The 21999-nt window shown below is 42.9% G+C and overlaps 3 protein-coding genes across 3 annotated transcripts; 2 read left to right on the plus strand and 1 right to left on the minus strand.

Annotated features, from left to right (window-relative positions):
• Positions 1 to 2025: 2025 nt before the first annotated feature.
• Positions 2026 to 2976, plus strand: LOC101755245 (transcription repressor OFP1). The gene has a single exon (XM_004962385.3). The coding sequence runs from the start codon at positions 2106 to 2108 to the stop codon at positions 2847 to 2849; it is 744 nt and encodes a 247-aa protein (XP_004962442.1). The 5' UTR covers positions 2026 to 2105; the 3' UTR covers positions 2850 to 2976.
• A 3948-nt stretch (positions 2977 to 6924) lies between these two features.
• On the plus strand, positions 6925 to 10295 carry LOC101755654 (tRNA (guanine(26)-N(2))-dimethyltransferase). The gene is made up of 6 exons (XM_004962386.4): positions 6925 to 7591; positions 8179 to 8379; positions 8472 to 8571; positions 8863 to 9066; positions 9501 to 9563; positions 9829 to 10295. Exons 1-6 carry the CDS (start codon positions 6990 to 6992, stop codon positions 9934 to 9936), a joined length of 1278 nt encoding a protein of 425 aa, XP_004962443.1. The 5' UTR covers positions 6925 to 6989; the 3' UTR covers positions 9937 to 10295.
• Positions 10296 to 16759: 6464 nt separating this feature from the next.
• On the minus strand, positions 16760 to 21623 carry LOC101756329 (superoxide dismutase [Mn] 3.1, mitochondrial). Its single transcript, XM_004962388.4, has 6 exons — positions 21202 to 21623; positions 20186 to 20232; positions 19960 to 20085; positions 19808 to 19864; positions 18009 to 18086; positions 16760 to 17180 (listed from the first exon to the last, which is right to left on the minus strand). Exons 1-6 carry the CDS (start codon positions 21503 to 21505, stop codon positions 17088 to 17090), a joined length of 705 nt encoding a protein of 234 aa, XP_004962445.1. The 5' UTR covers positions 21506 to 21623; the 3' UTR covers positions 16760 to 17087.
• Positions 21624 to 21999: the final 376 nt, after the last annotated feature.

Genomic DNA, 21999 nt, shown 5'->3' on the forward strand with positions numbered 1-21999 from the left:
TGGGTCGTGCTCGTGCTGGCTTGCATGCCCCGGTAGCTACCCAAGCCTAGGGCATGCTAGCCCGGATCCGTTCTTAACCGTGTCAAGCCAAATCGTGCTGGGTCTCGTACCACCCATTCGGTCCAGCCCATTTGGACATGTGTAGTTGGTAAGTAGCCTGGTACTACTTATGGCGCCATCTCTTATTTTCTTTTTTCAAAAAAGTGCCATCCTGAGCCTTATGAAATATAGTCTTGTCAAGACCTTGTATTTCTCAAAACCCACGAATCAAGCATTGTTCTCGCCACTACTATAAAAATGGTTTTCAGGTGTGTTGCATGCAATGTTAGTTTAAATTCTCTCCAAATATTGATTACAGGCTAAGTATATAGATTAGGAGACTTCCCTATATACATAAATTGTTTCAAGTAAAAGGGGAAAATGTTCTAGAACTAGAAAAATTATTCCAAATAAAAATAGAAATATTCTAGGAAAATGTTTCATACAAAAGAAGGAAAATGTTTGCAGCTATAGGAAAAACTGTTCCAAGCTGGAAGATGGATTTTCCATGTTATGGATCCCGATTTCTCTTTCATCAATTGTGATGAATAAATGACAATTGAAAATCATCAATAAGAGTGGACAAACAATCTATACAGGTTCAGGTTCCGATTGGGTAATAGCTCAATGTCCTGCTGGAGCTATATTGTTTTACAAATATGATTATAATGTGGTATGTCTAGGCTAGGACTACTTAGCGGGGTCTTGTGGCATGGTAGCACTATGGACCCTGGGCTTCTAGTTGCTCGTTGCATTGCCTCTCTTATGTCTTTGTTCGTTCTCTTGGGCTAACCCCAATCTATTGATTATATAGTCAAGGGGAATTGGTCTCTAACTTGATTTGTTGCTGGGTTCGAGGCTTTTCCAACCTGGAGTCGTCCTCAGTCTCAGGAGTTTACCCCTTTCTATAGAAAGATATTCGAGTGTAGAACATATATCGTAATCTAACATGTACCCTTTTATCTTAATAGTATCCTTATATGGCTGATTCTACCATACTTCGTTGGTGCCCACACATCTGGTACTAATATGTTGCAATGCAAAAATGAAAAATTAGGTTTGTGCTACTGTGCCAATTACGGTTTTGGTATTTGACATTGTCTTTGTAATATTCATATATACTCATACTATCATTGTATAAAACTTATTCCATTTGCTGCTGCCGTAACAATTATTGAGTCAAAACTTCTTTTGATTAATGCCAGATGAAAAGGTGCATCAGTGGTATAAATGAAATAAATTTTACACATGATGACATGAGTCTAAAACTCTAAATATTACAGAAGCAACAATAAATATGGATACCATATTTGACACAATGGCACAATCTAATGTTTCCCTTATTTAAATCGTAAAGAGAAACAAGGATACATCCTACAGCAAAGGAAGTTCTCACAACGCAACAGTGGTTCATTTTAGAAAAAGTGAGAGAATATTCATGTGCTTTGCTGTAAAGTTGCTCCTGCCGCAAAGGCTAATGTGACCGTGCTCTAAAAAGTCAGGGTAATGAGTATTAGAGCTACATTTAATAACACAAAGTGCAGTTTTCGACCTAGTTTATACCATTTCATAAGTTGCCCACCCCATAAACAAGTATATCTCGCTTTCCTTTCATGTGTAGCATGCAATCAACTAGGACCATTTGGCCCACACTTGATTTCCCTCAGCAACTTTCAAGCTGCTAAAGTCTTCTGCTGTTTCTCCAAAGTGTACTATTTCAGCTTCATAATCGCGGTAGAAGTTTGCACATCATTGCAACTACAAAATCATAATGATGAAACCAGTACGACGCCGAAACCGTTTGCAAAGGTACTGACAGCTTCGAATTAATTTTTGAAAAGACTTGCTACCCAAATGGTACTATGTTATACATATGAACTGTGGTTCCTTTCCTATTGTGCCAACTTGCAAGCGTGTTTGCAATTGTGCACATTTTTATCATCTCAGATTCTTCAGCTCACAACCACGTACCTCCTATTATATTGCCACCATTACAAGATATATAGACAGCCTTCCCCTCTCAGGCATTGCCCCATGCTGCACACCACACCTTACTAGAGAGAGAGATGAGCAACCACCATAGGTTCAAACTATCCCATCTCATGCCAAACTCATGGTTCTACAAGCTGAGGGACATGAAGAGGCCGAGGCCACCAAGCCAAAGAAACATCGAAACAACAAGAAACTCCAAGAGATCAAGCCACTACTACCATGGAACCACCACTCCAAAGCCTCTTCCATTATCGCCACACAGATCCTACCACTACATGAACACAAAGCAAATGTCACTTGAGAAGCTTCGCCCCTCCACTCTTCATCTTAATCCAAAGGCATCGGATATCCAATTCCCCAGAGGCCATCATCATCACCACCATCGCTCACCAACATCGACTGCAAGCGCCATCGTTGTCGAAGCCAACGAGTTTCAAGACTTGCAGCTACGTCCAATTCGCACCAGGCCAGCGCCTACCGGATCAATAAGCAGTACTTGCCCGAGCTCACCGAGGCTGAGGAGCAGAAGGGTACATGCTATCAGTGGTGGTAGGGTCAGCACTACGAGTGCTAGTGGTCATCGGAGAAGTGTTGCGAGGAGGAGCTTCGCCGTCGTGAAGGCATCGACGGACCCGCCCAGGGATTTCAGAGAGAGCATGGTGGAGATGATCGCTGAGAACAAGGTGCAGACGCCGGAGGACATGGAGGAACTTCTCGAGTGCTATTTGTCCCTGAATTCCAGGGAGTACCATGGAGTTATCATGGAGGTGTTCAGGGGAATTTGGCTAGAGATTGCTGAAGACATTGTTGAGGATTAAGGTTATGTGATGTCTCAGGACCGGTAGTCTCGGAGATTAAGCTGTAAATTATGTGCATCTGGGCTGTATATGCCTGTGAATTTGTAAATAAATGCATGTGCTGTCAGAGTGTATATGATTTTACTTATTGTTAGTAAACTAGCTACAAGCTGTATGTTAAAGCTTAATTCGATCTGTACGACTTGTGTATGTGCTAACTCAAAAGGTAATGTGGGATTGTGGGCCCTTTAGCACTGCTTATATAGTTATATGCTGGTGTTAACGTAAAAGGATGTATTATGGTCCATATGGCATAGCTTGCTTGGGCAAAAGCCAGCATAAAGAAGAAGCTAGTTGGAGGGAAGCCACTTGTGCGTCTCAGTTCAATAATGTTGCTTCGTTTCCAGCTTCCGGTGAGCTGGTACTCTGTCATTTTACAGCAGTTTGGCTTCTTTTTTCAAGGAAGAAGTTGTAACAGAGTTGTTTGAGAAATTTTCAGAACTATACCCGCCAAACTTCATGCAGATTGAATCATGTGGTGTTTGAGATATGAGATTATATAATTGTCGGTGTTTTATACCCGACAACCTACCGAGGGGTATCCTGAGATAGTAGATTGGTTGGTGGGGAATCGTCGGACGTGTAACTCGAAGGTAAAAGCGGGAACACAAGATATAGATTTATACAGGTTCGGGCCGCCAAAGTAGCGTAATACCCTACATCCTGTTTGGGGTGTTGTATATTGCGCCCTGCGCTTGTGTGTTGTTTCGTGTTGAGGATTTGGTCCTCTATTGTGGTTCTATGAGGTCTTCGCCTACCGATCTAAGAACCCTTGCCCTCCTTTATATACTCCAGGGGAGCGGGATTACTAGCCGGTTACAAGGTAGGAGTCCACATGGTATGAGCTCTAGTAGGATTACAAAGGAATCCTAGTAGGAGTCCGTCTTCTTCCTTCCTTATGGGTACTGGGATTCTATCCCCGATAATAACCTAAGTGAATGGATAATATCTTCTTTCCTTGACGTTTACCATAACTCTTTTTATTTGTTGTGATCCTCTAATTCTTTCAACTTGAAACCAAGGACATGCTTTTATTCACCACTTTAGTCATATGTGTGATATTTAACCTACCAAGGGCATGTTTATCGATAATTTTGTCATATGTGTGATATAGTATTTATTAACTTAGACAGGCAAAACTAGACTTATCTTATGGTCTGGCCAGCGGTAAAATTCAGGTCTGGACTAACAATGATTGGGTTTATAAAATCAATGGTCAGATGTTTTTTTTAATTCCAAGGATTTCTCTTAGCTCCTTTTTCAGCATGTCTCGTAAAGATTAATGTCCAATTAGTAACAGTGAGGTAGTAAGTAATGTAGAAGAACCAATAATTAAAACCAATCTGTATTTTCACTAGGTTCCTGAGTGTTGACAACAAGAAATTTGTGGTTTTGCATCATAATAGAAGTGTAGCTTTTGCAATGTTCTTTTGAAAGATAGTCATGAGAATGTAAATTGAAGCATAGTTCTATGAAAATGATTATTTGACTTGAGGTTTTGTGATAATATCTTCAATCGTAGTCATTTCCAAGAGTCCCTTACTTATTTTTCGCCATCCAAACTGATTTTCTACCAAATTTGCTCATGGCTCAAACTCCAATAAATTAAGCTAACAGGATCGTATCAGTTATCTTGCTCTTGTCAACGATCTTCAAAACAACTAACAAAATTTGATTTTCTGTAAGTGGATAACCAGCTTACCAAATTTAATCTCAATACCATCACATTTGAGCTCTCTCGAGAGTCAATATAGATGGACTCCAGGTATATCTTGTTTCTTTTCGTCTTATAACTTGTATGCATCTTTTTCAGGTCCGGCTCGACTCTTCAATGCCTGTAGCAATTGGGCTAAGAAGAAGAGGCTGTGGTTTTCATTCCCCATTTCAGGAGATGGGACAACCTCCATCTTGATTATTTGAATTAAGTTCTCAACAATCAGGTGGTTTGGAGGCTATTCCACTAGGCTACTTAGCAGTGTAAGAAACATGGCTCCATGCTATAGTTTATGATTTTATTGATTGAGTGACAACATAGTTATTAGGACTAATGGTTTATCAATCATGCATGTGCCTTGTAGGTTTTATAGGTCCTAAGAAATGCAAACCAAACCATGTCAAAATTCAAGTCATGATATTCACAAGATCCAAATCATGGTATTCAAGTGTTTAGGGACGGATCTAGAATGGGGTTGCGCCCCAGGCTGAATTGCTACTTTGTGCCCAAAACAGTCTAATCTTCCCTCATGAACCTCTTTTTCTCCAATTAAGATCATATTTTTTAGGCAGGACATCACATGGACTGGACCCGGGCTGCAACCCCCCCAGCCCGGGTCCTAGATCCGCCCTACAAGTGTTCAAACCGTGGTATCTAGGATTATTTTAAAGTATTCAACTGTCCAAATAACAGAGAAAGTCCAAATAATTCTAGAACTTCCAAGTGACGGTATTCATGGTGTGAAATGGCGGTATTCAACTTAGAAAAACATAAAGGACTGGATGATCCGACGATCCATCGAAGCAAGCGTCGGAGCAATTGGTATAACACGTAGAAGCAAAACCTAGGGCACCGGATGATTCAATGAATGTCGGCCAAAGACATCGGATCATCTGATGACTATATTAGTGGTTGTATAAGAACAAGACCACTGAATGATCCGATGGCCTACTTTTTGAGAGCATGGGATGAATCAGTGAAGGGAAGGCATGGAAGAATGAAGTATAGGATGATCCAACTCCTACGAAGAGGTGACCATCAGACTAAGCGTATTTACTTTAAAATCATCCAGAAGGTTTTCGAGGAAATCCTTTTCAGCACCGGATGATCCGATAGGCATCGGATGAAGCATCAGAGTAATTTTGGGCAGAGGGGTCCAATGGCTATATGCGTCAGCAGGGGGCACTGGATGATCCGATGCCTACCCAAAGTTACTATCATTATTCGATGGTCACTGTTTTTCTAGCCGTTGGAGCAACGGCTCTTTGAGGTCCATATGCTATTTATACCCCTTTACTCGCACATTTAGAGTTGCTGGTGTGTCCATACATCCATTGAAGACCAAGACCCATAAAAAACGTATCCATGCCATGAAAAGTGCAAAAGTGATAATCCAAGTCTTAGCACAAGATTAGAGAGTGATTAGTGCTAGGATAGGCTTAGAGAGAGCGTGTGCAAGGTGATGCTACCTTGTGATTGGTTCAAGAATTGAATCACCATTGTAAGCTAGGTGCGCCAGCACCTTGGGGACCCTCCAGCTTGGTGTGGAGCGGCGACGACGATCGTGTGCGAAGGACGAGGAGACCCCTTCCTTCATGGAGAAGCGCTGTAGTGGAGACGACGTCAGGTGATCGGAAGAGAGGGAGCGGTGAGCCTTACGTTTGTGGCAAGCTTCTCATCCGGCTTGGTGAGAGCCTTTGTGGCGAGTCAAGACCTTGACCGGGAAAGACTTGTACTAGGAGCATATCCTTGATCGAGTTTCAATGTGGACTAAGGATGGTATTTGCCTACCAATAACATATGATAAATTGTCGAGCCGAGTTTGCATCCTTCTTAACCCACTAGTTTACGTTTCCGCACTCCATAATGCATTTACTTTCTTTCTTTCTTTCTAGTGTAGAGTTTCAAAACTGTTTCACTAAATCAACTGGTTGCACATATAAATAGCACGACCTAATTTATATTTTTTTTATATTTTAATGCTTTGTAGTGGAATTCATTTAAGTTTTAAGTTTTCAATTCACCCTCTTCTTTAAAGTCCCGATTCCTTTCAAGTAGCCTCCATGTCACGGATCAACCCACCCATTATTTCAAGCTGGATGGATGCAATAAACTCATTTTAACATACCAGCCAAGAGCATGATGTATGGATAAGTCAAGTAAAATATGTGACTTCTACAAAAATTTTGCCCAAAATTTCGAAGTGATTACATGTGTTGAAGCAAACCTGACCCGCAGACTGGAGACCTGGAGTACTGGACTCAACTTGTGGACTGGCATGTGGTAAAAATTCCAGTCCGGCAGCGTAAACACTGGCTGAACTGAACCCGAACCCAATCCATCCTAAGCGGTAGCCGCACTCTCACTCTTCCCGCCAGGCCACCACCATGGCCGCCGCCGCCGCCGCCATCTCCTTGCCCCATTCTCTCTCCCCTCCCTTTCAAGCCACCCGCCGCCGCCCAGCGCCGCCCGCCTGCACGCACACCGAGCGCGGCGTCTCCTTCGACCCCGGCTCCGCCTTCTACCGCAGCGACAGCGCCGCGGGCCGCGACCTCGCCGTCCTCGCGGCCACCCTCCACCGCCGCCACGGCCGCCTCGACCCCTCCGCCCCATTCCTCTGCCTCGACGCGATGTGCGGCTGTGGCGTCCGCGCGCTCCGCTACCTCGCGCAGGTCGGCGCCGACTTCGTCTGGGCCAACGACGCCTCCGAGGCGCTCCGCCCCGTCATTGTCGCCAACCTCTCCCGCTTCGAGCGGGGTTCGCCGCCGGCGGAGGCGGGGCGCAGGAGGTGGGTCGTGTCGCACAACGACGCCACCCGGCTGCTGGCGGAGCGGTACCTCCGGCGCGAGTACTTCGACGTCATCGACGTGGACTCGTTCGGCGGCGACGCCGCGTACGTAAGGGCGGCGCTCTTGGCGCTCAAGATTGGGGGCCTTCTCTACCTGACGTCCACGGATTGGCGGTCTGCGAGAGGGTATGGTTCGAGAAGGTCAGTTCTTATCCCCTTCTTATTTTAGTATCATCTAAAATCTTTAGAATTCTATGGCTCAGGATTTCCTTCCTAGAAATGTCAATTCGTGGAGTGATAACTTGTATGTTTGTTGGGTCAGTTACTTGGTGGCTTTACTTGCTTTTGTAATAGGTGATTAAGTTCATCGATATTTGTAAAAGAGGAAATAGGGGATGTTTTGGAATGAATTGCTTATTGCAGCTCATTGTATGGTTCTAATCTCATATGCGCGTGATATGTATTAATGTAGGTGTGTGTTTACCTATTTTCCAGCATGAGTACGATGAATTCGTGCTTACTTAGGCTAACATGGAGGTTAAATTGCTGAGATTGATTGGTTGCTTCTCAGCTTGAATACGTATCTAATTAGTATTAGAGTACACAGAGCCATCTTTATTGTGGCAATAGTTGCTTCCTTCTGTCAAGGATACTGGGTCTGCATCACCCTGTAAATACTTTGATGCCAACATTTCTGCTTAAGCATTTGATCGAATTTTCTCTGTACTGTTCTGTTTAAGTCACAACAAATCTTTTGTGTCATTAATGTAACGTTTTATTTTGTTTAGCTCTCTGTCTTCATATGGAGCATATGTTCGTCCAATGCCATATCCGAATGAGGTCGGTTTGCGAATGGTTATAGGTGGTGCTGCAAGAGAAGCAGCTCTTCTTGGATTTCACATAACACCAGTATTCTCCTATTTTGCATATCACGGCCCTATTTATCGAGTGATGGTAAAACTATGCAATGGAAAAGATGATGGCATCAGGTAACGTGTTGCGCTTTTCTTTCCAACAGTCATAGAACTGATTAGTACAAATTATGGAATGTTAAGTTCTGATGTCCTTTCTGTTTTGGCAGTAATTATGGCTTCATTTGTCATTGCAAGAGTTGTGGCCAGTCTCAGACTTTTGGATTTGATGAGCTGGGGCAGATTTCATGTGGCTGTACATACAGAACAGTAGGTACTATAGATCATTGTGGGGTTACTAAATTATTGTTTAATTACTGATTGTTGATGTCAGGAATTTTTGTTTCCCCTTTGTCAGGATTAACAAACTTTGGCTACGTACAATCTAAGTAACTATATCATTTTTAGCTAATCCTGATTTTGTTTTGCTAATGAATGTGTCATCATTGAGGCTAAGTTGAGAATTGTATGCCTATGCCATGCAAAAGCCTCTGCATGCTAGCTTGTGAATTGAATACTTGACAAAGAACTATGCTAGTATATAACTGTCCTTTTTTACAGGATGCCGATTCAATATCTGTTGTAGGCCCTCTATGGACAGGTCCCCTCCATGATGCCTCTTTCCTTGCTGAAATGCTAAGCTTGGCTAATGAATGGGGATGGGCATACACAAGTGAGAATGGTGTCACTTTGGAAAAACTTCTCAGCACAATGATTGAGGAGAGTGACCCACAGCTGCCTCCAGGATATATAAGACTTGATGAGGTATGTCTTGCAGTGTTATGTGCAATTGTTGACTTCATGGAAGTCTTCCAGCAAAGCTAAGAGTAAATATCACAAACCTACCAATATGTTGGGCTAATAGTCACGAACCTACCGCATTTTGTGCCCATTTCATGAAGCTACCAGTATCTTGGAATGTCTTCTCATGACTTTTCCTTTTTTAATCGGACACGCATGTCAATCACAGTTCATCAAATTTGACATGTAGGCCCAGGTGGTCATGAACATGTCACTTACATGTGAGCCTGGCCGACCATGAAAAGGGAATGATCGCACGGTTGTAGTTTGTGAGAATTTCGTAGAACAAATAGTGGTGGATTTGTGAAATGGGCATGTTGTAGGTCTGTGACTATTAGCTCAAAATATTGGTGGGTTTGTGAAATTTAGACCAAAGCTAATTTTTCAATTATATTCAGATTTCGAGACGGGCAAAAGTTAACTCTCCACCACTCGGTACCCTCATCAATTCATTGCGAAAGGTATGTCATTGTCACATGCTTATGTATTAATGTTTGGCTCAAGTTAATAGATCACAATTATTAATTTGAGGGAACGAGCACCACAGTTAATGATCAAGGCATAATTGCATAACCGCACTTATTTTCCGTCCGTATTACATCAGGTCAAGTTATGGATGTTAATAATATGATCCTAGCTCAAGAATGTTCTATTCATCTTATTTTAGCTATTCGTTTTTTAAATGTCATTTGTAAATCTAATTATATTTCAATATGTGTGAAACAGGAAGGTTTTTCAGCTTGTCGATCTCATATAGGTACAAATGTAATCAAGACCAACTGTCCAATTGCTTCTTGCATGGATGTGGCACGTGAGATCCGAAACATGCGATGAATGCCAACTGTATTCTTTGTGATTCACCAAGTAGAAAGTTCCTTTGCTCGTTGGTTGCACAAATGCAGCTGTGAGATGAGCACTTCTTCCAGATTCAGAGGGGAACCTTTCACTGTGGCAGTAGTTGAAAGGCAGCTTTTTTTGCTCACAAGCAACACCATAACCCGTCCGTCTTCTTGAGCTACACAAGCATGCTCAGCTGTGGGTGTCCTGTTGTTTCATTGTTTGCAAATGTTTGTGGTAGGCATCCGTAGTTCACATTACTGTTTTCCTTTTCTCTTTTCTTTATTCTTTGATGACACAGATGATGTAGAACCTTAGGCACTTTGGCAGTATGAGCATTTTTCTTAAAACACCAAGAGGAGAAAGGCAGATGTAAGCGTTCAGGGAAGTGTTGGAAATTTGCGGCCTACATGATATTGGATTCCAGGGCTTACCATGGACGTATGACAACAAGCAATCTCGGCAACGAAATGTTAAGGTTCGCTTGGACCGCGCTGTTGCTACAGACCTTTGGCACGATTTATTTGAGGACGCAACTGTGGAACACCTGCTCTTTCCCTGCTCAGACCATTGCCCAATACTTCTCCGAATGGAACGAGATGAAAGAATGCAGGGGCAGAAGATATTGCGGTACGAAATTATGTGGGAGAGGGGGGAAACTTTAGGAGAGGAAATAGTGACGGCATGGAAGAAAGCAGGTCAAAAATCTGATCTGGGTTCTATATCGAAATCCCTGCGTGAGGTCATGCAGGCCCTGCATAACTGGAGCAAGGAAACATTTGGCTCTATAAGAAAAGAACTCGAGGAACTAAGGAAAAAGCTCGGCGAGTTGCAGCTAATTAATAATGAGAGTAATGTCCAAGTCAAGCACACGATTAATAGGATGAATGAGATTCTGTACAGAGAAGAGATGATGTGGCTTCAGAGGTCAAGGATCTCATGGTTACGGGAAGGTGATTGCAACACAAAGTTCTTCCATCAAAAAGCACGGTGGAGAGCAAGAACAGAATTAAAAGGCTCAAGCTGGAATCAGGAGATTGGTGTTCGGATCAAAGGGAGATGGCAGGTATGGCCAATGATTTGTTTGCACAACTTTACTCCCGAGACAATGAGGTCGTTCCTGATGAATTAGTACAGCTTTTCCATCAAAAAATTTCTGATGATATGAATGACCTGCTGTGTAAAGAATTTTCAGAGGAGGAAATTGGTGATGCTCTATTCCAGATTGGTCCCCTAAAGGCACCTGGACCTGATGGTTTTCGGGCAAGATTTTTTCAGCGCAATTGGGGAATCATGAAGGAAGATGTAATTAGCGACAGTACGAGAGTTTTTCAGAACAGGAATCATGCCAGAGGGGGTAAATGACACTTCAATAGTTCTTATCCCAAAGGTAGCATACCCGGAAAAGTTATCAGATTTTAGATCGATCAGCTTGTGCAATGTGGTATATAAAGTTGTATCAAAATGCCTGGTCAACAGATTAAGACCCCTCTTGCATGATTTGATCTCCCCACAACAAAGTGCCTTCATACCAGGCAGGCTGATTACTGACAATGCCATTATAGCATTCGAGTGCATCCATGCTATTCAACACAGTACCTCGGAGAGGAACAATTTCTGTGCGTACAAGTTGAATTTGTCGAAGGCATATGACCCGTGTGGACTGGAGCTTCTTAGAAAAAGCACTACTGAAGCTAGGTTTCCATCGTACTTGGGTACAGTGAGTGATGAGTTGCGTAACCACCGTACGTTATTCTATCCGCTTCAATGGGATCCAATAGGAACCCTTCCAGGCCTCTCGCGGTCTTCGCCAAGGCGATCCACTATCACCGTATTTATTCCTCTTTGTTGCTGATGCGCTATCTATCTCCTTGAGGAAAGAAGTGCAGGAAGGAAATATTCAGGAGCTGCATGTTACCAGCAGAGCTCCTGGCATATCACACCTTTTGTTTGCGGATGATGCCCTGCTTTTTTTCAAGGCCAATATGGAGCAGGCTGAACGTATTAAAGGAGTACTGAGTCGATTCGAGAAAGGTACAGGGCAGAAGTTTAGTACAGAAAAGTGCTCGTTGCTGGTGCGGGATAGTCTTGATCCGGAAAGTCAAGAGCAAATCAAAAATATACTACAAGTGGAAAGGGTGGATTCCGAGCCGAAGTACTTGGGCCTCCCTACACCGGACAGAAGACAGAAGAAGAAACGATTTCAGCATTTGAGGGAACGTTTTGGCAAGCGTTTGGCAACCTGGTCAGAACGATTCCTTTCTTCAGCAGGGAAGGGGGTACTCATCAAGGCAGTTGCTCAAGCCATTCCAACATAGTGTTCCAATTAACTAAAGGTTTTTGTGAGGAACTTGCTCGTGGGGTGAGGAACTATGGGTGAGATGCTTTGGATGGAGTGCGCAAGACACTGGATTGCATGGGAAAAGTTTACTAGGAGTAAAGCGAGAGGGGTCTTGGTTTTAGGGATTTCCATCTGTTTAACCAAGCCCTACTAGCTAGGCAAGCGTGGCGCTTATTGGAATTCCCTAATAGCCTTTGTGCCTAACTAATGAAGGCAGTGTATTTCCCTAATGGTGATATACTAGACACGGCTTTCCCAACTCAAGTGTCTCCAGTCTGGAGATCAATTATGTTTGGCATAGAGCTCATGAAGAAGGGGGCAATCTGGCGTGTTGGAGATAGAAAAAAGGTGAAGATTTGGCGACATGCCTGGATTCCTAGAGGATTATGCATGAAGCCTACTGGTAGACGCAGACCGTGTAGGCTGAAATGGGTGGCCCGATTGATAGATGATGAAGCAAAAGAATGGAACAAGGAGACTCTAGAACATTTTTTCCATGCACACGATGTGGAGGAAATCATGAAGATTAGATTACCATGGGAACCACGAGAAGACACCATTGCTTGGCACTACGAGAAATCTGGTTGTTTCACGATACGGAGTGCATATAAATTAGGGGTGGAGATACGAGATATCGGCTTGAGCTCAAGCTATTGCCCTGATGGTGAAAGATCAGTATGGAAGAAGTTTTGGGCTCTGCCCGTGCCACAAAAGGTGAAGGTTTTTGCATGGCGTCTGGTGCACAAGGGGCTAGCAACTATGGCAAATAAGTTTGCTCGTGGCCTTGAGAAGACATGTGTATGTGAAATCTGTGGCATAGAAAAAGAAGATGAATATCATGCAGTAATGCGGTGTGGCATGGCAACTAGTTTGAGAGAAGTGATGCGTGCAGTATGGGCATTGCCGAGTGAAGAAGTTCTTGCTTATTCAGGCCCAGAATGGCTGTTGAATACGGTGAGCCTTTCTGATGCAGAGCAAGCTGGCCGATTGCTCTTGGTTCTATGGAGAGCGTGGTTCAATCGAAACGAGGTTGTGCATGCGAACAGACAGGTATTCATTGCCAGTTCAGTAAAGTTTCTTGATGGGTACTGGGGAGAATTGTGCTCGGTTCGACAATATGGCAAAGGCAAGAAGACTATATTTCAGGATACTACAGCAAAAGCAGACATGGGGATAGAGAAGCTGAAGCACAAATGGAAGGCTCCTGACCCGGGTTGGATAAAGATCAATGTCGTCGGCGCCTATTCAGAACAAAGCGAACATGCGGGTATTGGAGTAGTGATTCGAAATAGCAACGGGAAAGTTCTGTTATCTGCATGGCGAGTCATCTTTGCTGCAGTGAGCGCAGAGGAGGTGGAGGCATTGGCATGCAAAGAAGGGGTGGCGCTAGCAGTGGAATGGGCAAGTGAGCCTGTGATCCTAGAGTCGGACTGCGCTGCGGTCATTCAGTACATCAAGGAAGCGAGTAAGGTGAGACCACCATGCTTATTCACGATCCTTGAGGCCAAGCGTCTAGCAGAAAGTCTTCGCGGTTTTGTTTTGAGTCATGTAAGGAGAGAGCAGAATGTAGTCGCACATGAGCTTGCGCAGGTTGCAAAGCGATTAAATCACACTGCAGTGTGGTGTCATCGTTCCCCCACTTGTATCGAGCACTTAGTTGCTCATGACTGTAAAACTCTTGGCAGCAATCAATGAAGCTCTCTCTTTACTCGCAAAAAAAAAGATGATGTAAAACCTTGTTAGAATAATTAGAAAGATGCAGGCTAGGGGAAACTACCGATGAGTATGTAAAATGTACTCGCTCCATTCTTAACACATGGCGTGTGCTAATCTTGTCCTAAACGCCATATCTTTAAGAAAGGGGATAGTAGCTTTTTGTTGATGTCATGGTTTCATGGCTCCTTACGATTTTTCCAAATTGTAAATCATTTCAATTTTTTTAAAATCAAACCATTTTATATTTAAGAGAGGATCATAAAAATTTATAGTACCGAATAGATATAATATGAAAATATATTTAGTGGTATCATGAATGTTACTACTTTATATAAATTTGGTTAAACTTGAGATGCTTTGACTTTTCAAAAAAGTTAAAATAACTTGTAATTTGGAACGGAGGGAGTAGCTAGTGAGCAATAAAAAGATATTCCGTTTACTTATCAAGCTCATCCTAGAGGGTCTCCACAATCCTGTGCATTTTAGTCATAGTTTAGTTGTTGCTCGAGTTGGCTGCGGACACCCAATGCTAATTTTGCGGATGGCTGTAAGCACGCCCACAACCGTCGATTTTTTATCCCGAGACACACGTCCCTCCATGTGCGTGGGCCCCATGATAGCCTGCTCTGCCTCCTCCATTTTCTTCTCTTTCCTCTCCTATTCTCACATCTTCCTCTTCTCAAATTCGGTGGAGGGGACGGAGCACCCAGGCTCCGACTCCGGCGGGCGAGGTGCGCGTCGTGGCTGCTCGACGCGGGCGGGCGTGTGCGGGGCTCCGACTCCGGCGGGCGAGGTGCGCGTCGTGGCTGCTCGACGCGGGCGGGCGTGTGCGGGGCAAGCGAGCTCACGGCAGGCAGGCCAGCGGGATAACTCCCCCGCGAGGAACGACGGCTCCTGAGCCAGCCCCCCCCCCCCCCCCCCACACACACACACCACCACCACCACCATACACCCACCCGCGCTAGGAGCGGCGGCGGCACGTGGTTCCCGGGGGGGCGAGCTCCCCGCGGGGAGCGGCGGCGCTAGGTCCGGGCGTGCTCTCCTACCAGGGACGGCAGCGTGCAGGACGCTGTGGCGAGCTACCCCACTGGGAGCGTCGAGGCAAGCTCGCGTGCCGCTGCCGGCATTAGGTTGGATTTTTTTTTCAAAGATTTTTGCCTAAAATTTTTCTTCTAGATTTTTCTCGAATCTTTTTCCCAAGACTTTGTTCATAATTTTTTATTTTCTTTTTAGCCTTTCCTAAAAGTTTTCTAAATATTTTTTCAAAACTTTTTCCCTAAATGTTTGTTTTCCAAAACTTTTTCCTCCAGTTTTGTTTCACCAAAATTTGTTCGCAAACTTTTGCATGCAAATGTTTCTATGATTTTTTATCGCATAAATTTGTGTGAAAACTTTTGTAAATATTTTTTAATTGAGAATGGAGGAGGGGATACGGGATGCACGTGGGAGTGGATTGATCGGACGGAAGCCAGAAATTAGCCTGCCTGAGCTACTAGCCTAATATCATCCATCGTTGTCCAAATTACGAGCGAGAAATTTGTGCGTAGAACATTGATCAAATGTGGCTTGGCCATTTCTAATTCTAACGATTCAAAATTGACATAGCATGTGTTATTCATAACTTACTGTTCTTCTCACTTTTCAATTTATTATCCATGTTCTAGAAAAAAATAATCACATCATCTATTACTTGAATGTGCTTAAAAGAAGCAAACGGATGGATCTGATGAAGGGATAGATATGAATGTCTGGAAATTCGAATTATCCGTATTCATATTCGCGTAAAATTAATATGGACATCCGTATTCCTATTTAATTTTAATATGAATGTCAAATGGATGTATCCGAATTTGATTTCAATATTTTTTCTCTATTTGATTAAAGATCAATATTTGAAAAAAAATGTGGAATATATGATACTATCTATATCCGCGAAGGGTAAAGTACCCTATGAAATCATCTAAAACTTATTTCTATGACTAATTACTAATGATAAAAAGTTATCTATTTGACAAATGACTAATTATGTTAGTCTAATATTACTAGTGATATATGGTGAATAATGATAATGTTTAATTAATTTTAATGTGGCTAATCATATTAATTTCCAATACATTATCCTATTTTATTGAATGAATAAATTATATTATATGTATTAATGTACTTATTTTCTTATTAAATAATTTATATATTTATGGAATTATTTATTTAATGATATTCATTTGATGTATACTTAATTATTTAAATATTTATTAATAAATATATCGTTTTCAATAAGCTCATAATTTACTCCACACTGTATCATGATTTTTTTAATCTACTATAAAACCATGGATATAGCAAATTGATAGACACTATCCGAAGTATTCGTTTTGTATTCGTATCCAATATGATTCGTACTCATACCATTCGAATTAGTACTATCCAAATTCGATTTCAAATTCAATTCCATACATATTCGATCCGAATCCAATCCATCCCTAAGGGCATTCGAATTAGTCGATCCAAATCCAATCCATCCCTAAGAGCATTCAAATTAGTGCTATCCAAATTCAATTCCATACGTATTCGATCCGAATCCAATCCATCCCTAAGGGCATGTGATGCAGCATAAAGCATTAGCAATGAGCTCGTGTAAAGATTACTGCTGCTGCTTCAAATCAGGATTGGCAGCCAAAGATGTCTTCATAAACCCGCTTTAAAGGTCATTATAGTTTCGGGTCAGTTGGAACAGTAGTTTCAGGTCGATATGACGCCCGTGACTAAGTTTTGGCTCCAACAAAGTGCAAAGCCCAAACAATGGAAAGGCATGGCAATAACTCAAAGCAACATTCTCAGCTCAGAATAATTATTTGGCATTATTACTAGACACAAGGGTGAGGAAGAAGGGCTATCTTGGGCAGTATGCTGTGGTGCCGGCAATGGAGCGGAGCAGGCAAGCAGGACAAACAAAATCAACAGCTATTGCATCAGTCTATCTCACCGAAATGTACACAAGGTCCAGCAGCTAGACAGGTCCATTTTTATTTTTATTTCACATGACTCGAGCAGCTGATAGCCAGCGCAGATGGGTAAAGCCAGTCAAGACAAATCAAGCAAGCGTGTTGTCGTACACCTCTCCAGCGTATTTCCAGTTCATCACCTTCCAGATGTTGCTCAGGTAATCCGGCCTAACATTCTTGTACTGCAACCAAGAAAAGTGGAGATCACTTAGCACGACAGGAAGACCTCAAGATTCACTCGCAAGGAAACTAACATTGATAGTGGGAGATAAATAAATTTGAATCACAGCTCTATCCAGAATGCAAACAAAAGGTCAATCTCCATTCATTGTTAAAAGAGGAGTCCCATGGCTTTCCAAAAATTGGAAAGGAGAAAATGAAGAGTACCTTGTTGTTTTTCAGCCAAGACTATAACATAACACGCAATCTTCAATACTTTAATAAAGTTCACCACCTACACACGCCCTGTTATCCAAGAATTCAACTAATCTTTTCCATATACTGACACATAACCCCATGAATCATATAATCATATGATTCTAAGCTGCTTATATTAGGGTTATCGGTTATTGACAAATAGGATGGCAAGATGCAAGAACTATGTTTTATGCAAACACCAATGAGGATGATAACTGATCTTTCTGAAATACGTTGACGCACTGCTCAAATTAGGGGTTATTAAATGCATAAGATAGCAAAATGCAAGAACTATCTTCGATAAGAACACCAAAGTGAGCAGGTTGCTATCAAGTAATCCAAGTGCAATCTTTTTTGACTCGAGCAACGGTGTGAATTCATACTCTCAGTATATGGAGCAAAATAATTGTACTGTTAGTGATGAATATTCAGACCATCAACAACGAATTTAATTACGGGTCCTCAAAATGGCTCATGCTCATCCCAATTTCTTGGCAGCTGGTTTGCCACCAGTTTCAGGCAAACCATTTTGAACAGGGCTGGAATTAATCAACTGGAAAACTGAACCATGGGTTCAAGAAACATGAGATTACCTGGAGGTAGTACGCATGCTCCCAAACATCAATCCCCAACAAAGGAACCAAGCTTGCCCCTTTGGTCACCAGAGGGTCCTGCAAAGATGTTAAAGGTCAGTTAAGCATACCAAACCATAAACTTAAGGTACAAAAAACAGCTCATGAGAGAGAATGCATGCATTGCTAAACATAGGACAATATTACTCTTCAGGGTTCACAATTTCACTTAGTCCAATTCAGCACAAAACTATGAGAATTAACACTCTTGGCTCATTCTTAGAAACTTGATAACAAAAATATTTTCACTACTTGCTGCAACAATATTTTCTAATGGAGTAACAGCTATATCTTACAGCAAAGCTTGCATGGACCTGCAGTGCATAAGGTCTTTCAACAGTCCACACATCCTCTTAAACATGGACCTACAGGGCATAAGGTCTTTTGACAGACCAGACAACACAAGATAACTGCTCTAATAGAAGAGTGGCAAAGGAGCGAAATGTGACTTTTCAAATGACAATTGAGAGAATGTGGTTCCAATTAGTGGCAAAGAGGTCCAAAATTTGTGGAACACAGAAGAACATTCATGGATAAGATACCAAAAATTACACATGATTTGCATATACCAGAATCATGGGATATGAAAGATTGTAGAGAGAGTATGGAAATTAACCATTTTAGCTAACCACCCATATTTTAAGCTCATAAAAAAACATATGTAGTTCACTACAAGGTAGTTAAAAACACAAGCCAAGGTGCTCAGGCAAGGCACAGCACAGCATAACCACCTCAAGCTACTCCAGGAGCAGCGCACTTGCTCAGGCGTGCCCCTTTTGGGCTTAAGTGCAAGGTATCGCCTTTCCCAGTTCTAACTCCTGTCACAATTTTTTTTTCATACTTTAAGGCACAACCTGTGCCTTTGTTGACTCATGGTGCCCCATACGCATGCATGTATTGTGTTCATAGTACTTTTCAGCCTGCACAAGTCTATACATAATAAGTAGCTACAGATTAAACAGCTTTATCCCAATCCTAATGCAGGTTATGAAAGCTTTATCCTTCCCCATCTATCTCCAACTAGAAAGCTATTTTCTAAATAGAAATGCATGCGACTGATCCATAACATGTTAGGTAGGAGGCAATTTACACATTAATATGTAAGCAAGAATCATTTATGGAACCTTAAGATTTTTACCTTATGGATTGAGTTCTAACAATATATATTGGGGGAAACATTCCTATTAATACATGCACCTAGTGTTGCTCAGGCACTCACTTGCACTTTACGCATTTGACTGCTCTGGTTCACTATTAAACCAGGTATTATTTTAACAGTGCAGCTTAACTACAGATGCACTAATTAACAGGATTAATTTCCAATGACCAAAAGGTGGGAGGTACAAGGCTGTATGGCTTTGAACCCATTTGCACCCAACCACGGATTTATTATAATATCACAAGGAACCCAATGTCATTTTTCATTAGACTTGTTATATCTTATTTTATTATATTTTTCAATTCTTTCTAGTGAACATATTTTACCATATTGGTGATATCTTCATCTCTTAGTCATGAATACATATGAAAGGTCTGATCACACTCCCAACAACAATGGCCACATAGGATGGTATGTGTAGGGCCTGTAGGGTTGTAGGCTTGCCTATGGTACACATAGGTCCTAGGACCAGCCGACAACACAACTAACGTCAGTGCTTTTCAGAAAAGAGGGTTGCAGTATAATTAATTTAAGACTGAGAACATGACATAGTTGTGCCGTCACATATGAACAATAAATAGACGTAGATTATATATTTCACCTGATTAGCAGTAGTTTCAACTGAAAGCTTTTTTGCCTCTTTATCCAAAGCTAGCCACTGCACAAGTAATGATTTTGTCACCAACACAACATACCTTCTGACAGTATCAGGACATCAAGTATTCTGGATAGAACAAAGCAAATTGTACATACCACCCATCCAGATCCTTGTAAAGCAGCACCTTCTGCATTCATCTTCTTTACAAGTGCCTCAAATGAACCAAAATCCTCATCAATGGCCCAGCCAAGTTTCCCATGCGGTGGCTCACCACCACCTTCCTGTAAAACATCAACCACAGTTTCCCATGAAACAACACGAGAAAAAAAATGCATGGTTTCCCCTTGAGGGAACAACAAATTATATTAACAAGATACTAACGCTAATAGGCTTGAGGTTCTTCCAGAAGATTGAATGGTTCACATGACCTGCAACATGATAATCATCTTAATGAAAATTCTAGACCAGAGGAACAATTCGTTAACAATCTGAATGCTGACCTTTACCAGAAGGCTACATGTGAATTCAATCAAGAGATTAACATGCCATGCTTATGAACAAGTTAAATAGGCCAATAAGCTTCATCGCAACAAATAGCAAGGGGCTTAACAAGTCCTTAATCTAGCAGAACAAGATGTGCTTAAATTAATCTTACCAATAAGCAAGGTTAAATAGGCAGCAGTTCACCAAACAAAACGAACAAGTTTCACATGTTCACAAATAAGTACAATATAGCTCGTAGCCCCAGGAAAATAAGGGTATGTGTAGAAAACGAACTAAGTTAATTCATAATATAGAAGTGCCAGGATACAGGTCTAAACATCCACAAATATGCCTCAAAAAGTTTCAATAGCCCACCAAAACACACCGATTCCTGCACATCAGAGAGAACCTTACCAGTTTTCTAATCAACCACAACATAGCAAATGCTACTTGCATCATCGGTACTAGAAGTAGAACAACCTAAACGACACCAAGTCAACATAACTAATAGAACCATGAGAACACTACTGGTACTGGTACTGGTACCACGAACTAATCTTATAAATTTTGCCACAGCACTAATCTAGAACACACTCCAAAATGCATCCAAATTCGACACAATCAGGCCATCCATGGTCCACCTAAATCTGCATTCGTGGTCCATGAGAAAAACCCACCCACTAAAAACCTCAGGAACAGTATAATCCTAAAATCCGCCAGCCGTATCCGAATCCCAATCCGGGAGATCAACACCCACATCCCCCGCACTCAGATCACCCGAGATCGGCAACAGCAGCGAACTAAACCCCCATCCAACCCCCTAAACTTCGCCCCGCATCATCACCCCCCCCCCCCCCCCCGAAATAATACAAGCCCCGTACCCTAGAGAAGAAGCAGGGGGGGCCGTCACTCACCGCCGCCGTTGAACTTGATGGCGCCCTGGAGCTGGACGACGGCGGATGCGTCGCCCTTGACGACGGCGGCGTCGAGCTGCTCGAGCGCCTTGTTGTAGTTGGCGACGTAGGTGGCGTGGTGCTTCTGGTGGTGCAGGCGCATGATCTCCCCGGAGATGGCCGGCTCCAGCGCACCGAAGTCGTAGGAGAGGTCGGGGAGGGTGACCGTCGTCACCCCCCTCGCGGACCCCGCCGCCGCCAGAGGCCGGGCGCCGCCGAGGGCGAGGGACAGGGTCTTCTTCGATGCCAGGGTGCGGAGAGCCATGGCCGTATGCTCCGATTCCTCTCTCTCCCTCTCTCCCTCGTGCGAGCTTTGTGTGCGCCCGTGTGTCCGTGTGTGTGTGACGCTCAAGATGGTGTATATGGAGATGGAGCGGGGGTTGAGCGGCGCCGGTACTATCTACTTGACAGCTCGCGGAGGAGGGTTTTTTCTGGAAGGTTTGGTGGGGATCTGCGTCGCGATTCGTGCAGGTGGACGCGTACTCCAGGCGTGTTTGGCCGACTTTTTTTTTTTTTTAACCCTTTTTCGAAATATTCTAACAATACGCCTCTGGCGAAATCAATTCCAAAAATGGATCCGTAGCTTGGCGTCATTCACGCTGGCGCCAAGCTTACACATCTCGGCGCCAGGATGGCTGGCGCCAAGGTCCATACGCAGTTGCTGGCGTGGATGACGACGTGGCAGGCTTGGCGCCATGGATCTTGGCGCCAAGCTTGGCGCCGCAGTCCTTGGCGCCGAGCAATTTATCCCATCCTCGT

Source organism: Setaria italica, chromosome III (assembly GCF_000263155.2).
Source record: "Setaria italica strain Yugu1 chromosome III, Setaria_italica_v2.0, whole genome shotgun sequence".
NCBI lineage: Eukaryota > Viridiplantae > Streptophyta > Magnoliopsida > Poales > Poaceae > Setaria > Setaria italica.